Source organism: Phaethon lepturus, unplaced genomic scaffold, assembly GCF_000687285.1.
Source record: "Phaethon lepturus isolate BGI_N335 unplaced genomic scaffold, ASM68728v1 scaffold15120, whole genome shotgun sequence".
Lineage (NCBI taxonomy): Eukaryota > Metazoa > Chordata > Aves > Phaethontiformes > Phaethontidae > Phaethon > Phaethon lepturus.
The window spans coordinates 117300-138970 of record NW_010511340.1 but is presented as its reverse complement, the minus strand read 5'-3'; the positions used below and the strand labels follow the sequence as shown (position 1 = coordinate 138970).

At 37.8% G+C, this 21671-nt stretch overlaps 1 protein-coding gene across 1 annotated transcript in view; it reads left to right on the top strand.

The window, feature by feature from the left end:
- TTN (titin) overlaps positions 1 to 21671 on the top strand; it is a 244575-nt gene that overhangs the window by 123306 nt on the left and 99598 nt on the right. The window contains exons 115-122 of the mRNA XM_010283656.1: positions 14433 to 14537; positions 15038 to 15115; positions 15493 to 15546; positions 15768 to 15851; positions 19758 to 19808; positions 19889 to 20284; positions 20493 to 20768; positions 21547 to 21671. The exon at positions 21547 to 21671 is cut by the window's right edge and continues 172 nt beyond it. Of these exons, the coding sequence (XP_010281958.1) occupies positions 14433 to 14537; positions 15038 to 15115; positions 15493 to 15546; positions 15768 to 15851; positions 19758 to 19808; positions 19889 to 20284; positions 20493 to 20768; positions 21547 to 21671 (1169 nt within the window). The remainder of the gene's footprint in view (positions 1 to 14432; positions 14538 to 15037; positions 15116 to 15492; positions 15547 to 15767; positions 15852 to 19757; positions 19809 to 19888; positions 20285 to 20492; positions 20769 to 21546) is intronic.

Below are 21671 nucleotides of genomic sequence, written 5' to 3'. Positions count from 1 at the left end.
TTAACAGTGTGATTTTCAGGCCTTCTGTTTTCTGACATTCTAAATTATAATTGTTCTATGTATCTGCATATGTGTCTCAAACATATGTGGGTCTTTTTGAAGAACAGTGACAAATCTTGGATGGCTGAATTGCCTGTGTTTTATACTCAGTTCTTCTTACTATTTTTGATTATTCTTACCATTCTACCCACTTGGGTTCATGAAAAGAACCGCAACTAATATCTTTAAAGTGATAATAGTAGAAGAAAAGAAAGCACGCATTCTAGTCGCTAAGAGCAGAAGATATCAGTGTAATTGAAACACCAGAAGCCCCACCAAGAAAAACTAGATGCCATCACTGCTAATTCTTGAAAGGGTATTCAGCTTATTATCTGCAATGTTATTAATATCTTTTGTCCCATCCATTGTTTATAATTATTATGCATTTTACTTCTAACTGAAGTTATATTATCATTGCATGTGTGCATTTGCATATGGGGACATGAGCCTTGGGGCGGGCAGGTGGTGTACATTTGAGAGAAAAGGGAGAAAAGCCAAAGTGTGGTATATTCACCCTTAAAAAGGCCAACATAAATGATTGATGCCTGATACGTTTTTAATGTTTTCATTACAATTGTGGTTTTATGTTTTATGATTCACTTAAATTTGGTATGATTGTCTGTACGGTTGTTAAATTTAGAACTAATATCTTTTATACACATAAAGTGGCCAAGACAACTTTCCCAGAAAAGAAAGTACCTGTTCCGGTTTCCCAAAAATCAAAGCCCATTGCAGGACCCTCAAAACCAAAGCCTCAGGAGGTAGAACCTCAAGAACCGGAACCTGCTAGAGTGGCCCGAAAACAAAAGCCTGTTGTGGAACCCCAAAAACCAGAGCGTGTTTTGGCATCTGAGAAGCCTGAGACTATTTTGGCACCCCAAAAAACAGAGTGTGTTGTGGTGCCTGAGAAACCAGAGTTTGTTATGGTACCTGAGGAACCCAAGCTTGATGTGCCATCCCAAAAGCTAAAGCATGGTGTGATACCCTCAAAACAAAAGCCTGTTGTGGAACCCCAAAAAACAGAGCCATTCATGGCTCCTGAGGAACCTGAACTCACTGTTGTGCCTAAGGAGTCAGAGGCAGTTGCATCAACCCAAAAATCAGAGCATGTTGTGGTGTCCCCCAAAAGAAGACCTTCTGTGCCACCCCAAAAACCGGAGCTTATTGTAGCACCTGAAGAAACAGAGTTTGTTGCAGATATCCAAAAATCAATGCCTATTGCAGTGTCCAGAAAATTGAAGCCTGTTGTGGCACCCTGCACGCCAGAATCTGTTGTGGTGCCTGAGGAACCAGAACCAATTTTAGCACCCCAGAAACTAGAGCCTTCTCCGGTACTTCGAAAACCAAAAGCTAAAGTGGCATCTGAAGAACCAGAGCCTGTTTTGGCACCTGAGGAACCACCACCAGATGAGTTAGCCAAAAAGCAAGAGAGTGTTGCTATACCTAAAATCCGAGCAGCTCCACGATCTAAAGGTACCTCTTACGCATAGGATCTCTTTTCCTTCTCTTGAGTATACTATGTTCACTGCTCATTTTAAAGCTTAATATACGTAACTAAAAAATACTAATATCTTTAAAGAGCCTGCAATGCCCGAAAAGGCTGTCACAGAGGAGAAAATTCCTGTAGCTGTTCCTGAAAAATCAGAACCTCCATCTGCCAGAGGTACGTGTTGTCATGAATACATGATAAACACACCTAATCCTCTTTTAAGTATTATCTTAACCTCTTTTGTTCTGTCTGTCATTTTGAATCTGAGGTTTTAAATAACGCTTGCTAAACAAATTGCACTGAATATGAGTGTGTGCCAAATTGTTACTTCAGAACGTGTCTATTGTCCTCTATGTCTCCGTACTTCTGTTCAGTTGTATTGTGATTGTAAAATGAAATCCACTAATATCTTTGAAGTGCCTGAGATTCCTAAGAGGGCTGTCCCAGACGAGAAAGTGCCCACTGCTGTACCCCAAAAAACAGGAGCTCCAGTTGCTAAAGGTACATGCCACCATGATTATCCATGTAAGGAAGGGTGGGGTTTTTTTAAACTAATCTCATTTCAAATTGATCTTTCACTGTATACTCTGATACCTAAAATGTGAGAGAGATGTACCAAATATGAATTCCTGTGCACAGGTGTCAAATGTTTCCTCATCTAAAATCATCCAAACTTTTTTTGTAATTTTTTTTTTTTGGCATATTTAAAAAGTTCAAGAGGTAAGATTTTATTTTGTAGGCTATAGCAATAAATCAAGTGGGTATGATGAACACCTGTCTACCAATAAATGCAAAACTTTATGGACGCTAACAAGAGCATGAATGCATAAACTGTTGTTCACATTATTAGTAGGGATGGTTTAGTACATGGTTTAGTGGGACATGGCATTGTTAGGTTTATGGTAGGACTCGATCTTAAAGGTCTTTTCCAACCTAAATGATTCTATGAGAAAGGACAAAATCAGCAGAAACTGAAGGTTTCAGCAGAGAGTAGCAGTTTCTGTATGTAGAGAAAAAAAATTGCAAATATCTCTATGTACCTATGTTGCCATGGGTAACATCATGGAGCAGAATCTTTTCTTTAAACTGTTGATTATAATTTGCCTGTATTTTGGTCATATGTCAACATTCTCCACTCTGTGTTTTGCGAAGCTGTTACATTGTATGAATAGCACCAAAGAGCTGTAAAGTTCCTGTGAACACTTAATTCACAGAACCTTGCAAGAGGCATTTATATTCTCAGATTAATCAGAATGCAAGACTTTATAATTGGAATACTAAAAAATTAATTAAGATACTCTTAAACTGTACTTAAATGATGCAGTGCTGCTGCAGATGCAGAAGTAAACATTCCATCTGCCACCCGATTCTCTCCATCTGAAACACAATGAGGTTCCTCAAGTGAAGTACCACCTCACAGTGATGGTATTTAAAGCATTTAAATACTTTAAAAAAATTTAACAGGAAACAGTTATAAGCAGCATCTAGTGATTAGAATGGAAGCCAGAGCTGTTACAGGAAAGAATCATAGAATCACAAAATCTTTGGGTTGGAAGGGACCTTTAAAGGTCATCTAGTCCAGCCTCCCTCGCAATGAGCAGGGACATGTTCAACTAGATCAGGTTGCTCAGAGCCCCGTCTAACCTGACCTTGAATGTTTCCAGGGATGGGGCATCTACCACCTCTCTGGGCAACCTGTGCCAGGGTTTCACTACCCTCATTGTCAAAAATTTATTCCTTATATCTAGTTGAAATCTGCACTCTTTTAGTTTAACACCATTACCCTTTGTCCTATCTATCACTACAGGCCCTGCTAAAAAGTCTGTGCCCATCTTTCAAAGCAAAAAAAGAGAGAAAACATACAAAGACAGAAAAAGAAAGGTGAAGTCAATTTGAAGGATAAAAATAGTGATAATATCCAAATGACAAGTAAAAAGATGACAGCAACTGCCAAAAACAGCACAGAACACAGAGTCATGAATGATACATGACTGATACTCAAATACAGTAGGATTCCATAAATAAGTCTCTGATCAGCTGTTACAAGGAGGGCATATGTTTTCTGCATTTCCACCTTGACTCAGAAACAGAAACGAAACACAGAATTCCCATCTCCTGCATAACATATTTGACACCCTGGTCATTCCACATGTTTGAAGCAAAGCATAGCTGTTGACTGAATGTAACCACAGCAGCTTCTCAAAGACGACTGCGTGCATGTATTATTGATTGTCTTATTGTTTCATACACAGCTGTAGCCCCCACAAAACTAAAACTATACTAATATCTTTGAAGTGCCCAAGGTGCCCAGGAAGGGTGTTCTGGAAGAGCCCGTGCCTGTAACTGTGCCAAAAAAGCCAGAACCTGCACTGGGTCGAGGTACCTGTTGTTCTGTGATATCAGCCTGAATGAGACTGTTTCTTACTGTCTTACATGTTACTTCTGATGTCTGTTATCCTGTCCATTTGTGCTTACTTGACATTTCTATGTTCTGTGATGTGTACAAATTCTATTGTTAGAATGGCAAATATATAGGGAACATGAGGGACTCTCCCAATCTCCTTCATATGTGTTCAGAATCTAAAATTCCATATAGCAAAACTGATAAGATACATAGGAAAGAGTGTTCTACTTTGTTTTTTTAATGTAAACTTCTGTCTATCATTTTGCCAAGAATCTCAAGTAATATAATTTTTTTTTTTTACACAAAGTATTTCTCTTTAACCACTACCAAAACCACTACCAACTGGCAACCTTGTCCTGTTTCGTGGTAGTAACAACCAGACAGAGTCACGGCACAGCAATGTTAAAAAAAAATAGACCAAAAAAAAACCAAACCCAACACAAAAACTCGTCACTTCAGAGACAAAAAAAGGAAAGCCAGGTTCAATGGACTGTGAAGGAACTGAAGTTTCTATGGGAAAGGAGATCCCAAAGTAAAAAGAGGCCCATATCTAGATAGGACAGTAGTATTTTAAGACTTGGGCATATGTGATCTGGGCCTAGATCCCAAAGAACAGATAATCCAAACTCATTAGTAAACACAGTGCTTATTCAAATGCTTGGTAGATCAGGTTGGTCTTCATTGCATGGTCAAATTTCACACAAGAAAATATATAGCTGTAGTCATACCTTGATGTAACTTTTTTCTGACCATGAGGTCATGGGGACCCAAGAAAGTGGGTTCTGCAAATCTACAATTGAATTGCACATAGTTATTAAGTACAAGACCAGCAGATCTTCTTTATTTGTGCAGAAAAATTCTGCAACACATTAAGGAGAACAAGGAGACTTGCTTACTCTGCAGGTAATCCTTTTACCATCACCAAATGCTATTTCAAAATACAGGATTATAGAAGCCCTGAAACCTCATTAAGTCAAAAGCCCCCACATACTTATACTGCAAAAGACTTGAAAAAACAGGAGAGAAATAGTAATGATGATGGGATTTCTGTTCCTCACTCTCACTGCCCACACTGCTGAATGCAAAACACCAGCAGATTTATGAGGACTGGCAACAGATAAGATATGGGCTGAGGTTGCTCTGAGGGAAGAGTCAGATCCCAGCAGGGCTGAGAATGACAGTCTCTCCTCTAGGGAGGGAAGGCTGCTGAGTACAGAGGGGGTATCCTAATTCACACCTCACCCTTGAGCAGTACCTAAACATAGCCAACAGTTTTCTCACAGACCCTACTTGGCACCACCACTCTGTGCCTGTGCCCGTGTGTGGTTTTTTGTGTTTGTGAGAGCATGAGTGAGTGAGTGAGTGAGTGAGAGATCCATACCGTGATGTCAGTTTTGTTCCTTTCATGAGTGCATTTCTAGTTTATGTTTCATTGTTCATCTTCCTGTATAATGTATAAAACTGACTGTTACTAATATCTTTGAAGCACCTGAGGTGCCCAGGAAGGCGACTCGTGAGGAAAAAGTACCTGTGGCCATTGCCAAAGCACCAGAGCTTCCAGCGCTCAGAGGTACCTACCTGTCTTCATGGATAACTTAACATAGAAGATACTTAATCTTCTTCTCTTAAGCATTGTCCTGCTCTCTCTTGGCCTGTCTTTGTTTCCTATCTGAGACTCTCAAGATTGTGCATGCTGGATAAACAGTGCTGGATGTGTGTGTGAGATTTTGAGCTGGCTGTTGTGATGTTCTATGTCTCTGTTGCCCTGGTTTTTGTTCCTACTTGGCCCGTGTTTTCACCAATGTAAAATGAAATGCACTAATATCTTTGAAGTGCCCAAGATGCCTGATGCAGAGGTCCCGGAAGAGGAGGAGGAGGAAGCACCAGAAGAGGTGGCACCAGTTGCTGAGCCTGGAGAGCCAGAAGCTCCTCCAGCTGAAGGTATATGGTGGTGTTCCGAAAGAGCCTGCTGTGCCCTCTGGGTTGCCACAGTACTGAGAGTTCTTTGGCCCTCTGCGGTCTGTGGGGAGGGGTGAGAGTGGCCTTTAATCATGTTGTCTGTATGTGCCTGTATACGCCTGCAGGAGAGGGTGGGCCTCATTAGCAAGCACTCTGTCATAAGCTCGTACTTTGTCTCTTCACTGTAAGTAGTCCACCTGAATGAAGAGTGGTTGTCAGGAGAGGACTCTCTGGTAGTTTGTCAAGGGTTTACTTTCCTACTTTGCTACTTGCCATTTCACTGTTTGCTGACTTTTAGCTCAGTCGAGTAAAAGGAACTAATATCTTTAAAGTGCCTGAGGTGGCCGAGGAGGAAGAGCCAGAAGAGGAGGTGCCAGTTGTTGTTCCCCCAAAGCCTGTGGCAGTGCCGAAGAAACCTGTGACTGTGCCAAAGAAACCAGAAGTTCCACAAGCAAAAGGTATATCTTGTAGGGGGATTTGCTTTTTGTTTTAGTGTATTGATTAGTATTTTCATTTGTTATCCCTTACTTGTGTAAGATTTGTTGTATCCTCTACCCCTAGCTTCTGCTGTGCCTATCTTTGCAGATGTGACTAACCAACCAGCCACTAGAGGAATCTTACAGTGTTAGAAATATCTAAACTCTTTGATTTTATCATAGATGTTATGATCTTTTGTATTTTATTACTGTGAAATTAAGAGGAAATAATATCTTTGAAGTGCTCAAGGTGCCCAAGAAAGCTGTCCCACAAGAAAAAACACCTGTTGCTGTACCGAAAAAACCAGAACTACCACCAGCCAAAGGTACATGTAGTTGCTATTACTATCATGATTAGAAAGAAACATCATGCTCTTCTGGACTTAAGTTTAACTAATTTTTCTGGTGATGACCTATTGGATATAGATGTGTAAGAAATATGAAATGCAACGTGGAGTACCAAAAACATGATGGAAAAACTAGATTCAGTTCCTTGAAAAATATCCGCAGCTTTCTGAACTTTTTTGTTAAGTTTAAGAATTAATATTTACTGTATGCTTAGTCTAAATAGAATAACATGTTGTTCTGAAGAAGAACCTGCAAATATGTCTTCAGTTTAAAGAACATAATATTGCATCCCTGAATTTTCTAACAGTCTGTATTGCTGGATGACAGCAGCAATATCAGTTCTCTACAGCATTAAAAGTAATTTAATGCCAGCATACATGAGGTAGATCTGCTAGCAAAAGACTGGATATATCTACTGATAATCTTATTAGCACATGAAGGGTCGTTAATGTAATGCACGAGAGAGAAGAGGAAGTATATATTTCTGTAAACAGTAAAAGACAGGAACTGTGGAAAACTGAAAATTAAGAGGAAGGGTAAAGAATGGAAATAATTGGTAGAAAAAAAGTGGTAAAGATGAAGCCAATGTTACTTTCCTAAAAAAATTATGTTATAATGACAAAGTAGTCATGAATGATACATGACTGATACTCAAATACAGTAGGATTCCATAAATAAGTCTCTGATCAGCTGTTACAAGGAGGGCATATGTTTTCTGCATTTCCACCTTGACTCAGAAACAGAAACGAAACACAGAATTCCCATCTCCTGCATAACATATTTGACACCCTGGTCATTCCACATGTTTGAAGCAAAGCATAGCTGTTGACTGAATGTAACCACAGCAGCTTCTCAAAGACGACTGCGTGCATGTATTATTGATTGTCTTATTATTTCATACACAGCTGTAGCCCCCACAAAACTAAAACTATACTAATATCTTTGAAGTGCCCAAGGTGCCCAGGAAGGGTGTTCTGGAAGAGCCCGTGCCTGTAACTGTGCCAAAAAAGCCAGAACCTGCACTGGGTCGAGGTACCTGTTGTTCTGTGATATCAGCCTGAATGAGACTGTTTCTTACTGTCTTACATGTTACTTCTGATGTCTGTTATCCTGTCCATTTGTGCTTACTTGACATTTCTATGTTCAGTGATCTATATCAGTGAGGAATTTGATTATCTAGTATTTTATATAAATAACCCAAATTATATTCTGAATTTACTGTTTATTTTTCATATTCTGAATCAGTAGATACTAAAATGTTGTATTTTAAAAATTGACCATAATTTTTCCAGATTACTGCACAATCTTATTATCTTAAATTAACACGGTAAATGTCTCCATGAATCTTTTGACAGTCTCAGTGTATATGGTAGACATGAATCTTTCAAGATGAAAAAAGATTTTTACTCTGAAATGCACATATGAGGGCAGTAAGAAGTGAGAGCATATCACGTGTTTAAAGAAGGTGCTGATAATTTTAGAGTTTATGATGAAGAAGGAATGCTTATAAAATCTAGTGAACCATACAGAGTATGGAATTTGCCACAGTGAAATGAAAATTGAGGCAATAGAGCTACATAGGATAAGAAAATAAGCCAATAAAAAGAAAAGTGTAAACAGAGAATGGAAAAGGAGAAGGACAGAAATAGAGACAACAAAGAAATACTGGGTTCCTCACTCTCACTGCCCACACTGCTGAATGCAAAACACCAGCAGATTTATGAGGACTGGCAACAGATAAGATATGGGCTGAGGTTGCTCTGAGGGAAGAGTCAGATCCCAGCAGGGCTGAGAATGACAGTCTCTCCTCTAGGGAGGGAAGGCTGCTGAGTACAGAGGGGGTATCCTAATTCACACCTCACCCTTGAGCAGTACCTAAACATAGCCAACAGTTTTCTCACAGACCCTACTTGGCACCACCACTCTGTGCCTGTGCCCGTGTGTGGTTTTTTGTGTTTGTGAGAGCGTGAGTGAGTGAGTAAGTGAGTGAGAGATCCATACCGTGATGTCAGTTTTGTTCCTTTCATGAGTGCATTTCTAGTTTATGTTTCATTGTTCATCTTCCTGTATAATGTATAAAACTGACTGTTACTAATATCTTTGAAGCACCTGAGGTGCCCAGGAAGGCGACTCGTGAGGAAAAAGTACCTGTGGCCATTGCCAAAGCACCAGAGCTTCCAGCGCTCAGAGGTACCTACCTGTCTTCATGGATAACTTAACATAGAAGATACTTAATCTTCTTCTCTTAAGCATTGTCCTGCTCTCTCTTGGCCTATCTTTGTTTCCTATCTGAGACTCTCAAGGTTGTGCATGCTGGATAAACAGTGCTGGACGTGTGTGTGAGGTTTTGAGCTGGCTGTTGTGATGTTCTATGTCTCTGTTGCCCTGGTTTTTGTTCCTACTTGGCCCGTGTTTTCACCAATGTAAAATGAAATGCACTAATATCTTTGAAGTGCCCAAGATGCCTGATGCAGAGGTCCCGGAAGAGGAGGAGGAGGAAGCACCAGAAGAGGTGGCACCAGTTGCTGAGCCTGGAGAGCCAGAAGCTCCTCCAGCTGAAGGTATATGGTGGTGTTCCGAAAGAGCCTGCTGTGCCCTCTGGGTTGCCACAGTACTGAGAGTTCTTTGGCCCTCTGCGGTCTGTGGGGAGGAGTGAGAGTGGCCTTTGGTCATGTCGTGTCTGTATGTGCCTGACCTTTAGCTCAGTCAAGTAAAAGCAACTAATATCTTTAAAGTGCCTGAGGTGGCCGAGGAGGAAGAGCCAGAAGAGGAGGTGCCAGTGGTTGTTCCCCCAAAGCCTGTGGCTGTGCCCAAGAAGCCTGTGGCTGTGCCCAAGAAGCCTGCGGCTGTGCCCAAGAAACCAGAGCCTGCGGCTGTGCCAAAAATACCAGAGCCTGTGTCTGTCCTTAGAAAGCATAAAGTTCCTTTAATTAAAGGTACATACGTGACTGAGCCTCTCCTTTTTTATATTCTCTGAATACTTTTTCTCTTCTTTCACTGATGTATGCAGTGCTTAGGTATCTGAGTGAATAACCTGTCACTTCAAAGTTTATTCTTCATGTTTTGAATGCCTTATTCTTTTTAGACATTGCACTTTTCCCTTTTGTATGTATATATGTATCTTAATGTTCACAAAAATGAAAATTTACTAATATCTTTAAAGCACCTGAAGTGCCAGAGAGAACTGTCCCAGAAGAGAAAGTGCCTTTTACAACACCTAAAAAGCCAGAATTTAAAAAAACAGAGCGTCCTCCAACCAAAGGTATATATTGCCAGGAGGTATCTCCTGAGAAGTAATGTTTTCTATTCTTCTCTCTTTTCTTTGTTCATAACTGAGTCTATAAAATATATCAGTTGTATGTAGACTATCTTGGGAAAGACTGTTTGGAGCACAAACAATCTTTCGTGGTTATGGCCACTGTTACTCACTGTGATTTTCTGTGTGCTAGGTCTTTGTCTTTTTTATGTTTCATATGTATATTTATATACCTGCAAATAAAAGAAACTAATATTTTTTAAAGTGCCTGAAGTGCCCAAGAAACCTGTCCCAGAGGAGGAAGTAACTGTTGCTGTTCCTAAGATACCTGAACCACTACCAAGTGAAGGTATATGCCATCATAGCTCTTACTGTAAGGACAATCCTTTGTCCTGTTCTTCCAGGCATAAGCTTTAAAACAGATGTTGTCTTTTTTTCCCCATTGTAATGTTTGTAAATTGGTCAGTTCATATTTTAGATGATACCAGTCTATGTTTCTTGTATCTACTATTATATTTTCATATTTGGAAGTAAAATATCACTTTCAAAATGAAATATTTTCAAGTGACATGTGCTCCTACACAAGATATTACTAGCAAAGTGTGCCTCTTTTTAAGTTAATAATAAATTCCCACTAAATTTGAGTCTCTAGTGTTTATATAACTGTTATAATCTTAAATTAATCGAGACCATTGAAGTTCTTATTCTTCCAGTTACAATGACTCATCCGCAAATTTAATGTTTAGCTTATATTGTACACATAAAAAATACTGTCCTTCACACAACCTTGATTCATTTTCACATAGAAAGAGAGTAGTTTTTCAAAAGCATACATTAACTGCAAACGTAACAAATACTGAGTGACTACTTATCCTAAGGTGTATTTGTCTGTGTCTACTGGAGTAGCTTTCTTTCTAGTGATATCTACGTTAATTAGTCATGTGAAACAATCTTATCATTGGAAACTTACAACAGTTGTCAATATTCTTTAAAGAATATGAAATCAGAAAGGAGATTGAGCCTGAAGAAGCAAAAGAAATTCCAGTTGCAGAAGTAGAAGAAGCTTTACCAGTTGAAGGTACACAAAGAACCTACCTAGAGGCTGCTGGACACCTTTCCTTCATTACTGTGCAGTTTTTTTCTTGCTCTGTTGTTCTTTGCACATGTATGTTGTAGGTCTCTGTGTAGTTCTTCCTCTGTTATTCTGTTTTGGAAATGAGTTCTGATCTCTTAATTCTAAGTACAACGTACAGATTACTGTAAATGCTTCCACTTTGTTTCTTGTCAATGAGAGTCTTCCTGTCACTTGGTTCCCACCTTTGTTCTCATGTTATTAACATGCTTTTTTAAGTCAACTTGGATATTTGTATTTTGTGCATGCTACAAAGCAATAGCTTAAGGCTTTTTAATACTCCTATTTAATTCAGTGAGTTTTTTTCACTGGCTTCATTGAAAATGGAAAATTACCATCTTTACATTTGTACATTGCTCTTCACATAACTACTGTGGTAGTAAATTTATACTAAATCTACCTAATGTTATTTAAAGCACCAGAACCTGAAAAGAAGATGCCTGAAAAGCGAAAACCACGACCACCTACTCCACCAACAGAAGATATTAAATTGGCAAAAGAACTACTTAAAGGTATAATTATCTGAATACAGTATTAACAGTGGGAACTCAGACATATAATCCTTTTGAATTATACTGATGAATCTTGAAAAGCATGGTTTTAAGCATATCACTTTGGATCTTTTTTTTTCCAACTTACTGTCGCTCTAATTGTGCGCCTTACTAATGCTCAATCCCTTATGATTTTTTACAAGTGTTATGCCAAGTCAGTTTACATGGGTTCTTTTCAATAGTTATGGAAAAAATCAATTTATTAAAAAAAAATCTTAACCAAGTTAACATATTCTTCTGTCCTTAATGGAATTCTTCTATCTTTTAACATGTTCTTACAAATGAAAAGAATCCCCAGCAATAATTTGCTGGTGTTACTATATGAACATGGGTTTCAGATCAACTGTGCTTCCTACAGATCATCTGACTACTACTAAACAGTTAATCAGCGAGAATCCTAGATTGTAGCTCTTGTCTTTCTGTTATGTCAATAGCATTAATTCGTTGCTTGGATTTTTTTAGAAAGTTCTGTTCTTTTTTGAATCTAATTACATGTGTGGTAAAATTCAAATAATTTTCTTTAAAGCTCCTGAATCAAGGAAGAAAGTTGTGACTGCAAAACCTGGTGAGCCTCCGAAATTGGAACCCCCACCTGCGAAAGGTACCTAGCTAATATAAGAATCTTACTTAAATTAAGCCTCTCATGAGCTCGAAGTTGTAATTCTTGGTATCTTCTTATTATTACTTAATTTACTCAGAAATATCAAAAAGCTCTCTATGTTAGATTATGCTCAACAGTGGACTCCAGTCTTGGATGTATATGTTCATGTTATATTTATGTCCACTTTCATCTCCCATCATGCAATTCATGACATGCAAGAGACAGAATCACAGAAGAGTGGGAGTTTTTATAAGTTTTGTTACTTGTGTAGAGGCTCACTTTGTTTCTCTGGTTGAGGAGAAATGAAAAATAATATACTGTTTAAATATATATAGCATTGTTCAAACATACTTAGTTTATTATTTGTCTGAAATGTAACTTATTTTTGTGAGAGGACACTTTCCAGAGATAGAGATAAATGAATTGAGAAGCCACTTTACAAGTACTCTCTTATATTTTTCATATATACTGGAGCTTAAGACAAGCTAAGCAGTGAGCGTCTCTTTTTAATGCTGTTCCAAATTTAGAAATTAAACTGGATCCTTATGAACACCATAGATAGACAGTTCAGATGAATAGATATGTAACATAAGCCTGTAATGAAAGAGGAAAAGGAGATAAAAACGTTACTATGATAACTATCTTTGAATACATAACCTTTATAGTTTTGTCAAACAATACTTCTCTTCTGTTGATTTGTAAGAACATTTCCTCTTATGCATAAACCTAGAAGACAACTCTACACAAATAATATGGAAAAAGTATTAGGACTATCAACTTAAATCTCAGCAATTTTACCTTTGCTTTTAATGTTCAGTACTGGACCAGCATTTGATTTGTGTGTTTAAAATGGTTAGTTATTGGTTATCTCTTACTACTGTTATGAACACATAATAAAATCTGGAATAATATTCTTTTAAGTGCCTGGACTTGTAAAGAAACCTCGCAGAGTAATTCCTGAAGTTACTCCTCCACCAAAAGAAGAAGTTGTTTTGAAAAGAGGTATAGTAACTTGGCTCTGTTTTAAAAAACCCAGCGTATTAACGTTGTTCAGTATATTCCCCTAAGTAACATTGTTTTATGTGTGTGATATGGAAAATCACATGAACAAAGTTCTACCTGATGTCTATTTCTTGGCAAAAGCCTTTATAGTTGCTGGGATGAAGCGGGGATATCCTGAAAATCTGTCAGATCCAAAGGATCTGTGATGAAAACAGAGCAGAACACTAAAAATCTAGCTCCTTATAACTCTTCTGTTTTCTTAATCTCTGTAAACCTATACTAGAGATAACAGTTTTCCACTGTCTTCAGCTTCTGGACCTCTTAATACTTTCCAGTGACAGTGTAAATGTTATTAAAGTCACATACATAGCACCTGTATCCTCTTTTATGTTTTTCTTAGAAGTACTGCACAGATCGCAGAACCCCATGGTACTATTTGACATCAGTCCCCTTTCCTGCAAAGTCTGTAGCCTTCTGAATCACTTCACGCTCAATTGTTGCTTAGAAAAAGGAAGCACTAATTCCAATTCTCTTTGAAATACCACAGCAGGATGATTCATGTGCATGTATTTTGCAGCCGACCTTCAAATTTCAGACAACGTAATAAAATATAGATATTCAGTTTTTCAGATTACAGTCTCATTAGATATCCAAGATTGATATCTGACAGGACAAAACCAAATGAAATAAGTAAAATGAAAAACAGGCATTATATAAATCTGAGCTCTCCAAATATAACACTTGAAGATTCAGCCTTCTTCTCTCACTGAAGTCAATAGGAGTTTAATTTATAATCCTGCTTTTTGTCCCTTAAAATCGTCTGTTACTGCCATTACTAACACATAATTATGTATAGTAAGCCATCATTTAAATATTATAGGAAATACATGGTGAGCTATTATAAGATATTTGATTCTATCATAGACAGTTAACATTGACATCTTGCCTCTCAGATGGACTGCTCTTAATAACAGTATCTTTTTGCTCTGAATATTAAAAGGCTTTCAGAATAGCATCTTGAATAGTTACACAAAATCTTCCATTTATAATGAACTATATATTTTACATTCCTGTTTCTTCATAATTGTTGATGTATTTTTAATCTTTTGTCTTGTTCACCATCTTATTCTTTGTTTACTGGTGCTTTAAAACCTGAAATTTCTTTTCTTTTAAAGTTCTTAAAAAGAAATCAGAAGAGGAAGAACCTAAACCAGAAAAAGAACCTAAACCAGAAGTTAAACCAGTACCTACACCAATAGAAAAAATTAAAAAACCTGAAGGTACTAGATTATATTCAAATATATCTGGTAAAGTATAATTAAAAAAAATAAAATCCCACATTTAAATAGTATTCTCTGAAATTCAGGAATGAAAGTGAGATTTTAGAAGATAGCTTGCATTAACCTAATTGTCTAAATTGAATCTTTGCTGAAAGCACAGCCAAATTTGACATCTACAGTTGGGTTTGAATTCTGAATTTTGGGATTGTTTCTCAATACTCACTGTGTTTAGAAGAGAACTTTACAAATATTTTGTAATACTGATAAAAATATACCTACAGTGAAACAGTTAACATTTTACAAATATTTGTCCTTCTGTCTATTTAGTGTTTCTAATTTACTCAAATCTGACTCTTAAAAATACATATTCCTAAACCTTATGAACATCTGAAACTGTTTATGTCTAAAAAAGTAAAACTTTTAAATATATTGGAGATAATTGTATTTGGGAATTCAAGGTGTTTCAATATATATTACATAATAAAAATAATATTTTGAAGTCCCAGAACCTCCTAAGAAGAAAACTGAGATACCTGTCATAAAAAAAGAGGAGAAACATGTGCCTGAACCACCAAAAGGTACAGACGTGTGGTGCTCTTTTCCTTATTGCAGCAAATAAATTATATTTGTTGCTGAATATCATGCTATATTAACCTAATGCATTACTATCATCTAGTCTGTCCATGACTATTGTGTCATGATTAATGACTTTACATTCTTCTGGATTTCTTGTTGTATTTAATTCTTCAACGCTTGAAAAACTTATCTTTTTTCCGTTGTATCTTGCTTTACAAAAGTTCAACTCAAGTTAACGTCTTGCTTTCTGGCTAAAATAGAAAACAATAAATTCTGTCTTCAATTAACTCTCTCTGCACTGTTGCTTCTAACTTTAATGTTCAATGGGATTACAAAACATGTAAATTAACCTATTTGTAATTGTTGTTTGAAATGCCAGAACCTAAACAAGCAGCTATCCCACTTCCTGGGCCTGAACCTAAACCTGCAGTAGGTAAGAATTCTTTAGTCATAAATACTGGTGCAGCCTTTCTTGTGCATCTAGTATTTTCCATTCATAGATTTCTGGCTAAAAGGTTATTAAGCAAATGTCTTTAGTAGTACTAAGACTGGAATTTTCATACAATCTTCAGAACATTTTAAAGAACATCGTACTTAAAACAGAATTATTTATTAAAACAAATATATGAGAACTCTTTTTTTTTTTTTCTACAGCTCTAAAATCTCCGAAACCAGCAGCAGAACCAGCACCAGCTGTTACTACCCCAGTGACAGTCCCAGTGGTTGGAAAGAAAGCAGGTATTTATGTTTATTCTATGCTATTCATAGGGGTTTTCTCTCTGAGATACCTAAACACCTTCAGGATAAAGAAAATGAAGCGCTGTACAATCTTACCACTCATGCATTACAGGAAGATTTGAAGTCCTGTTCAAGGATCGGGTTCTAGGTACTGTCACCTATTTTAAAGGACAAGTGCCTCTGATATACTACAAAGATGAATCTGTGCTCTTGTTTCTGGATGGTGATATGTGTGCCTTTATTTATTGTCCTACTATGAAATCTGTGTATTCTGTTGATTCCTTGATGTTGTTTATGTCCTACTGTATGTCTTGTGAACTGCATTGTGTATTTTCTGTACAGCAAAAGAAAGGTTACACATGTTTCTAAACAATTCTTGTGTTGTTTGGTTTTCTGCTTTTAATTTGTTATTGAAGTCCTGAGGAAAAGTGGCAGTGGTGTTGAAGAACTAGAGTACTGCTGCTTTCATTTGATAGGCTTAGAACTGCTGTGAAAACGGAACTGTGGAGTCCAATTCCTCTGAAGCACTCTGAGCCTGAGGTCCATCGGTAGAGCTGATGTACCTGCTGCTTGCCCGTCGTTCAAAGGACCTCATGTTACAGTAGACCTCAGATCTTGGGCATTTGAGAAGCCTAATCATGAATGTCGCTAGGCCATTGGTTTAGTGATGTAGTCAGGCCTCCAGTGGCATAACTAACCCATTTTATATAGGTGGACAGATAGGCCTTAGAAAGCTGTTATTTTCTGCTACTTTTAACCTGGATTGGTTTTAAATTGACAAACTAGTGGGACAATACTAGTAAACCACCATAACAGTGGTTTACTTAGGTCTTCTGTACTGTTTGTGTGTACCATTCTTATCTTTCTTTTGTTTTGTGATTGTGTTGTAAGTTTTCTGTTGTGTGGAAAAAAAATGTTCTATGTTCATTTTATTTCAGGTATAGCTGGAAATTTTGTCTTAAAATATATTGTTCCTGATACTTATTCTTATGGATTTTAACTCTCTAAATTACATGTGAAACCTTTGTAGCTGCAGGAAAACCTGATGCGTCATCTGTACTAAAGCATAGAGATAAAATGCCCCCAGTGGAAGAAGAAAAGCCTGAGTCAATTGTGTTAAAGAAGATTTTGGTTGAGAAACGCTTGCATGTAAAAGAGAAAGAAAGTCCTAAGGAGAAAGTTCTGGACACTCAGACAGTAGAGCCACTTGAGTTTAAAATCTTATTGGAAACAGCTGATGGAATACTGAAGCCAGAGGGAGATGAGCAGGAGAAAGTGGCTCTTAAATATTTTATCATGGCTCCTGAAGAAGAGGAGCCAGGAATTACACCTATAATTTTAAGAAAAACTACCCTTACAGGTGAGAAAATAGAAGTTGCAATAGATCCCATTACTTATGCAAAGGATGAACCACCATTACCTGATGAGGAATTGAAATTGATTTCTATAACATCCGAACATGCGGAAGGAGATTCTGGAGAAGAAATGAGTGATGAAATTAAATTGGTTGTTCATAGGGAGGGTGCTGCAGAGAAAGTTTCTGGCAAGTTTAGTGTTCTTCATGAAGGAAAGATTCCTGTTCATGAAAAAGAAGATGAAATTGAGTCAACTTATATACCTAAACATGTACCCAGAGAGCCATATGAACGCAGGCACCAGAAAAGACTTCTAGGAAAAGAGAGAAAATCAAAAATCAGTTTGCAACCTGAAGAATTTCCCATGAAGGATAAAACTTCATTTGTAAAGGATATCACAGAGGCAGGAATAGCTGAAACGCCTTTGATTAGAAGCAAAGAGAGAGGAGGTTTTACCCTAGAGAAATCTGAAGTTCCTCTTGGAGAATCCATGAAGGAGCATGGCATACAAAATAAAACTCAATGGATGAAGAAATCTGGTACCACAGTAGCTGAAATTCCTATAGATAAGATTCTTAATAAAGAAGCAAAGAAAATGGAAATTATTCAAGATTACGAGAAAGATGAGAATCTGGACTTGACATCAGCAGAACTTCATTCCTTAGACCTGTCTGAGAAGACTGAACCAGCATTGAGAAAACATGCTGACCTAGAACACGCCACTGAAGATGAGGAGGTTCCCAGCGAAGAAGTTTACATAACATTTAAACCATCTCTTCTTAAGCCAGAAAAAGAGGCAAGGAAGGCAAGAGAAAAATACTCTGCAGAGGAAGAAGTTAATTATGAGAAGTGTTCAGGACAATTGTTGACTGAGAAAGCGCTCATCAGTGATAAAAAAACAGGCAAAAAGATTATACCAGAGAAGGAAGAAAGAACTACATTCAGCACCCACTTAAAAAAGGACAAAATTAGACAGTTAAATGCCCCTGAAAAGCTGCCTCTGGAAAAAGAAGAATTTGATACTGTCATTACAGGAGAAGGAGCAAAAGATGAAGTTTCCATAGGAGAACATGAAAAGGGAGTCAAAGATGAAATAGTTGACGGATCTGAGTCAGTAAAGAAAGTTCCTATTCAGCCACCAGGGAGTCAAGATAAAAAACAATTTCAAGAAGTTCATACCATTCAGGATGAATGTAAAGAAACTCCAGCTCTCAAAAGCAGCAAAGATAAAACTGAAGTAAAGAAATATTCTTTGACTGTGGAAGAAGTGAAGCTTTCAGGAAAAGAACTTCCAGTGACAGAAGGTACTTCAGATGAAAAAACATCTGCTAAACATGGCATTGGAAAAAGCACATCTGTTACTATGAAAAAAGAGAAGGGAAAGCTTTCAGACAAAATACCATCAAGCAAAGGAACTCCTGCAAATGGAGAAGTTACTTACTCAAGCATAGGTAAGATAATAACTTCCAAGAAAGCAGAAGGAGAGAAAGAATACTGGAAATCAGAACCTGCTTGCATGATTGAGCAGGCCAGTAGAGTTTTGAGTGAGAACAGGAATTTGGATGCACCTGGAGAATCACGTGAAGTTCTGGATGTTCCTGCAAAGTCTCATGCAAAGCGAGGTGAGGAAGACCACTGCCAAATTCTTCTACAAAGTGCTTGCACGATTTGCTTCAGGAGAATACCATTTGTCCGTTGTGATGTTTGTTTTCATTCTTTAACACCATTCACATTTCCATCTAGTCTGTCAGCTGGCTGTGTTGGCATTCAGCTGCTCTTGACATGTTAGTCTTGCCTGTCTATACATATGTGTGATCAATGTTCATTGTCTTAGTCTTACACTTTTATAAGACTGCATAAATCATGTTGTGTGCCATTATTCTCCCAGAAAAATTCACTTTTTTGTGTGTGTTCGTTTTTCCATCCACTGCAATGAAATTTGTCCTGCAGTTCATTCATATCATCCTCCCATTAAAAGTATCTTTTCTACGTCCTTTCACAAAATGATGATGAGAAGCAGCATAGCAAGGGAAATATTTTCAGAAGTCTGAGGTGATTCATCACAAGTTGGGCAACTAACAGAACATCCCTCACTTGTGAGAGTATCACATTGTCCTGAAACATGTATTTAATTTGTACAACTTGTATTTTTGTTGTCTTCATTAGTAAATGGTGTGCTTTTTCTAAAAAAAACCCATATAATTTGTAATAGGTACTTAAGCTGTTTTGGTTGGCAGGTGGGTATTGATCAGACCTAATTGTAAGTAAAGTGTCAGGGAATGGCATTATTTTACATAATAATGGGCAGGACAGCTGAGGACCTAGGAGCTCCTACGCTGCCTTTCAGTCCCCACAGTCTTCCCCATGCTTCAACCGGGATGTAGGCAGTGTAAGTTGTATAAATATATACATAAGTTTGTATCTTCCTCCCTTTGTATGTGTATATAGCCAAAGGAAGATAAAATCTGATTTGTAAAATAAATGCTTGTCTTAATTTTAGTAAGTATGTTTGTTTAACTACATTCCTAATAATATTGCTGTTCTACTTCAGAGGCCAAGCCACCAAAAGAAGAAACTCCAAAGGGTATCAGTCCAGTCAAAGGTAGGATACTACAAGTCGATAGCTACAAACAAAAGCAATAAATCAGGATTAGTTTATTCATTTCTGAATCTGAATTACAGCCAAGAAGACACCTTCACCAGCAGACGCAGAAAGAAGGAAACTCAGGCCAGGCAGTGGTGGTGAAAAACCTCCTGAAGAGCCTCCATTCACTTACCAACTCAAGGCTGTACCACTCAAGTTTGTAAAGGAGATGAAAGATATAGTGCTAACAGAAGCTGAATCTGTTGGGTCTTCTGCAATCTTTGAAGTCCTTATTTCACCATCCACTGCAATTACCAGCTGGATGAAAGATGGAAGTAACATCCGAGAGAGCCCAAAACACAAGTTTATTGCTGATGGCAAAGATAGGAAGCTGCACATTATTGATGTCCAGCTGTCAGATGCTGGTGAATATACTTGTGTATTACGACTGGGGAACAAAGAGAAGACCTCTACAGCCAAACTCATTGTTGAAGGTATTCCCTTTTTTAAGTTTATCAATAATTTAAAGGTTAGCTACTCCTCAAGCTAGAAGTACGGGTACTTTGTGAATTTACAGTGCTTGGTAGATGCATCCTTTTGTTTCCATCAATCACTACACCTATTGATTTAGTATGTAAGGCATTTCTGCATCATACCTTCTGTATATAAATGAGACAAATGAAAATGTTGTGTTTCCCACAGAACTCCCAGTGCGGTTTGTGAAAACTCTTGAAGAAGAAGTCACTGTGGTTAAAGGCCAACCACTGTACTTGACATGTGAGCTTAACAAAGAAAGAAATGTGGTCTGGAGGAAGGATGGGAAGATCATCAAAGACAAGCCTGGGAAATTTGCTCTTGGCATTATTGGTTTGTCACATTCCCTCACGATCACTGATTCAGATGATGCTGATGCTGGCACTTACACTGTTACCGTGGAAGACTCTGAGCTGTCATGCTCGTCTTGTGTTAAGGTAGTAGGTAAGCAATCAAAATCGTGTTCTCCTTTCTCTGTAGGACATTTGGACTCTTTTAAAATCAGTGTCGTGGTTTAGCCCCAGACAACAACTAAGCACCACTCAGCTGCTTGCTTGCCCCCCATCCCCAGGTGGGATGGGGGAGAGAATCAGAAAAAAACCTCACGGGTTAAGATAAAAACAGTTTAATAGGACAGCAAAGAAGGAGGAATAATAATAATAATAATAATAATACAAAAACAAGTGATACACAATGCAACAATTGCTTACCACCTGGTGATCAATAGCCTGTCCCTGAGCAGCGATTCCTGACTCCTGACCAACTCTAGTTTTATATACTGAGCATGATGTTATATGGTATGGAATATCCTTTTGACCTGTCTGGGTCAGCTGTCCTGGCTGTGCCCCCTTCCAGCTTCTTGTGCACCTCCCCACTGGCACAGCATGGGAAGCTGAGAAGTCCTTGTCTTAGTATAAGGACTACAACTACTTAGCAACAACTAAAACCATCAGTGTGTTATCAACATTATTCTCATACTAAATCCAAAGCACAGCACTATACCAGCTATTAGGAAGAAAATTAACTCTATCCCTGCCAAAACCAGGACAATTAAGAAGGCTTTTTCTCATAGTATTACAATATAAATGGACAGATAAGATTTTTACAGCTACTAAAAACTTGTAATACAGAATCTGTTAGTTCTGTTTCTTCTATTTATGACCTATCTATTTGTAGTAAAAGTCTGCTAAGCTGTATTTTTGTGTAACTTTTTGTCATGCAGAAGTGATAAGAGACTGGTTAGTAAAACCCATAAGAGACCAGCATGTGAAACCAAAAGGAACAGCTGTTTTCACCTGTGACATTGTCAAGGATACACCAAACTTTAAATGGTTTAAAGGAGATGAG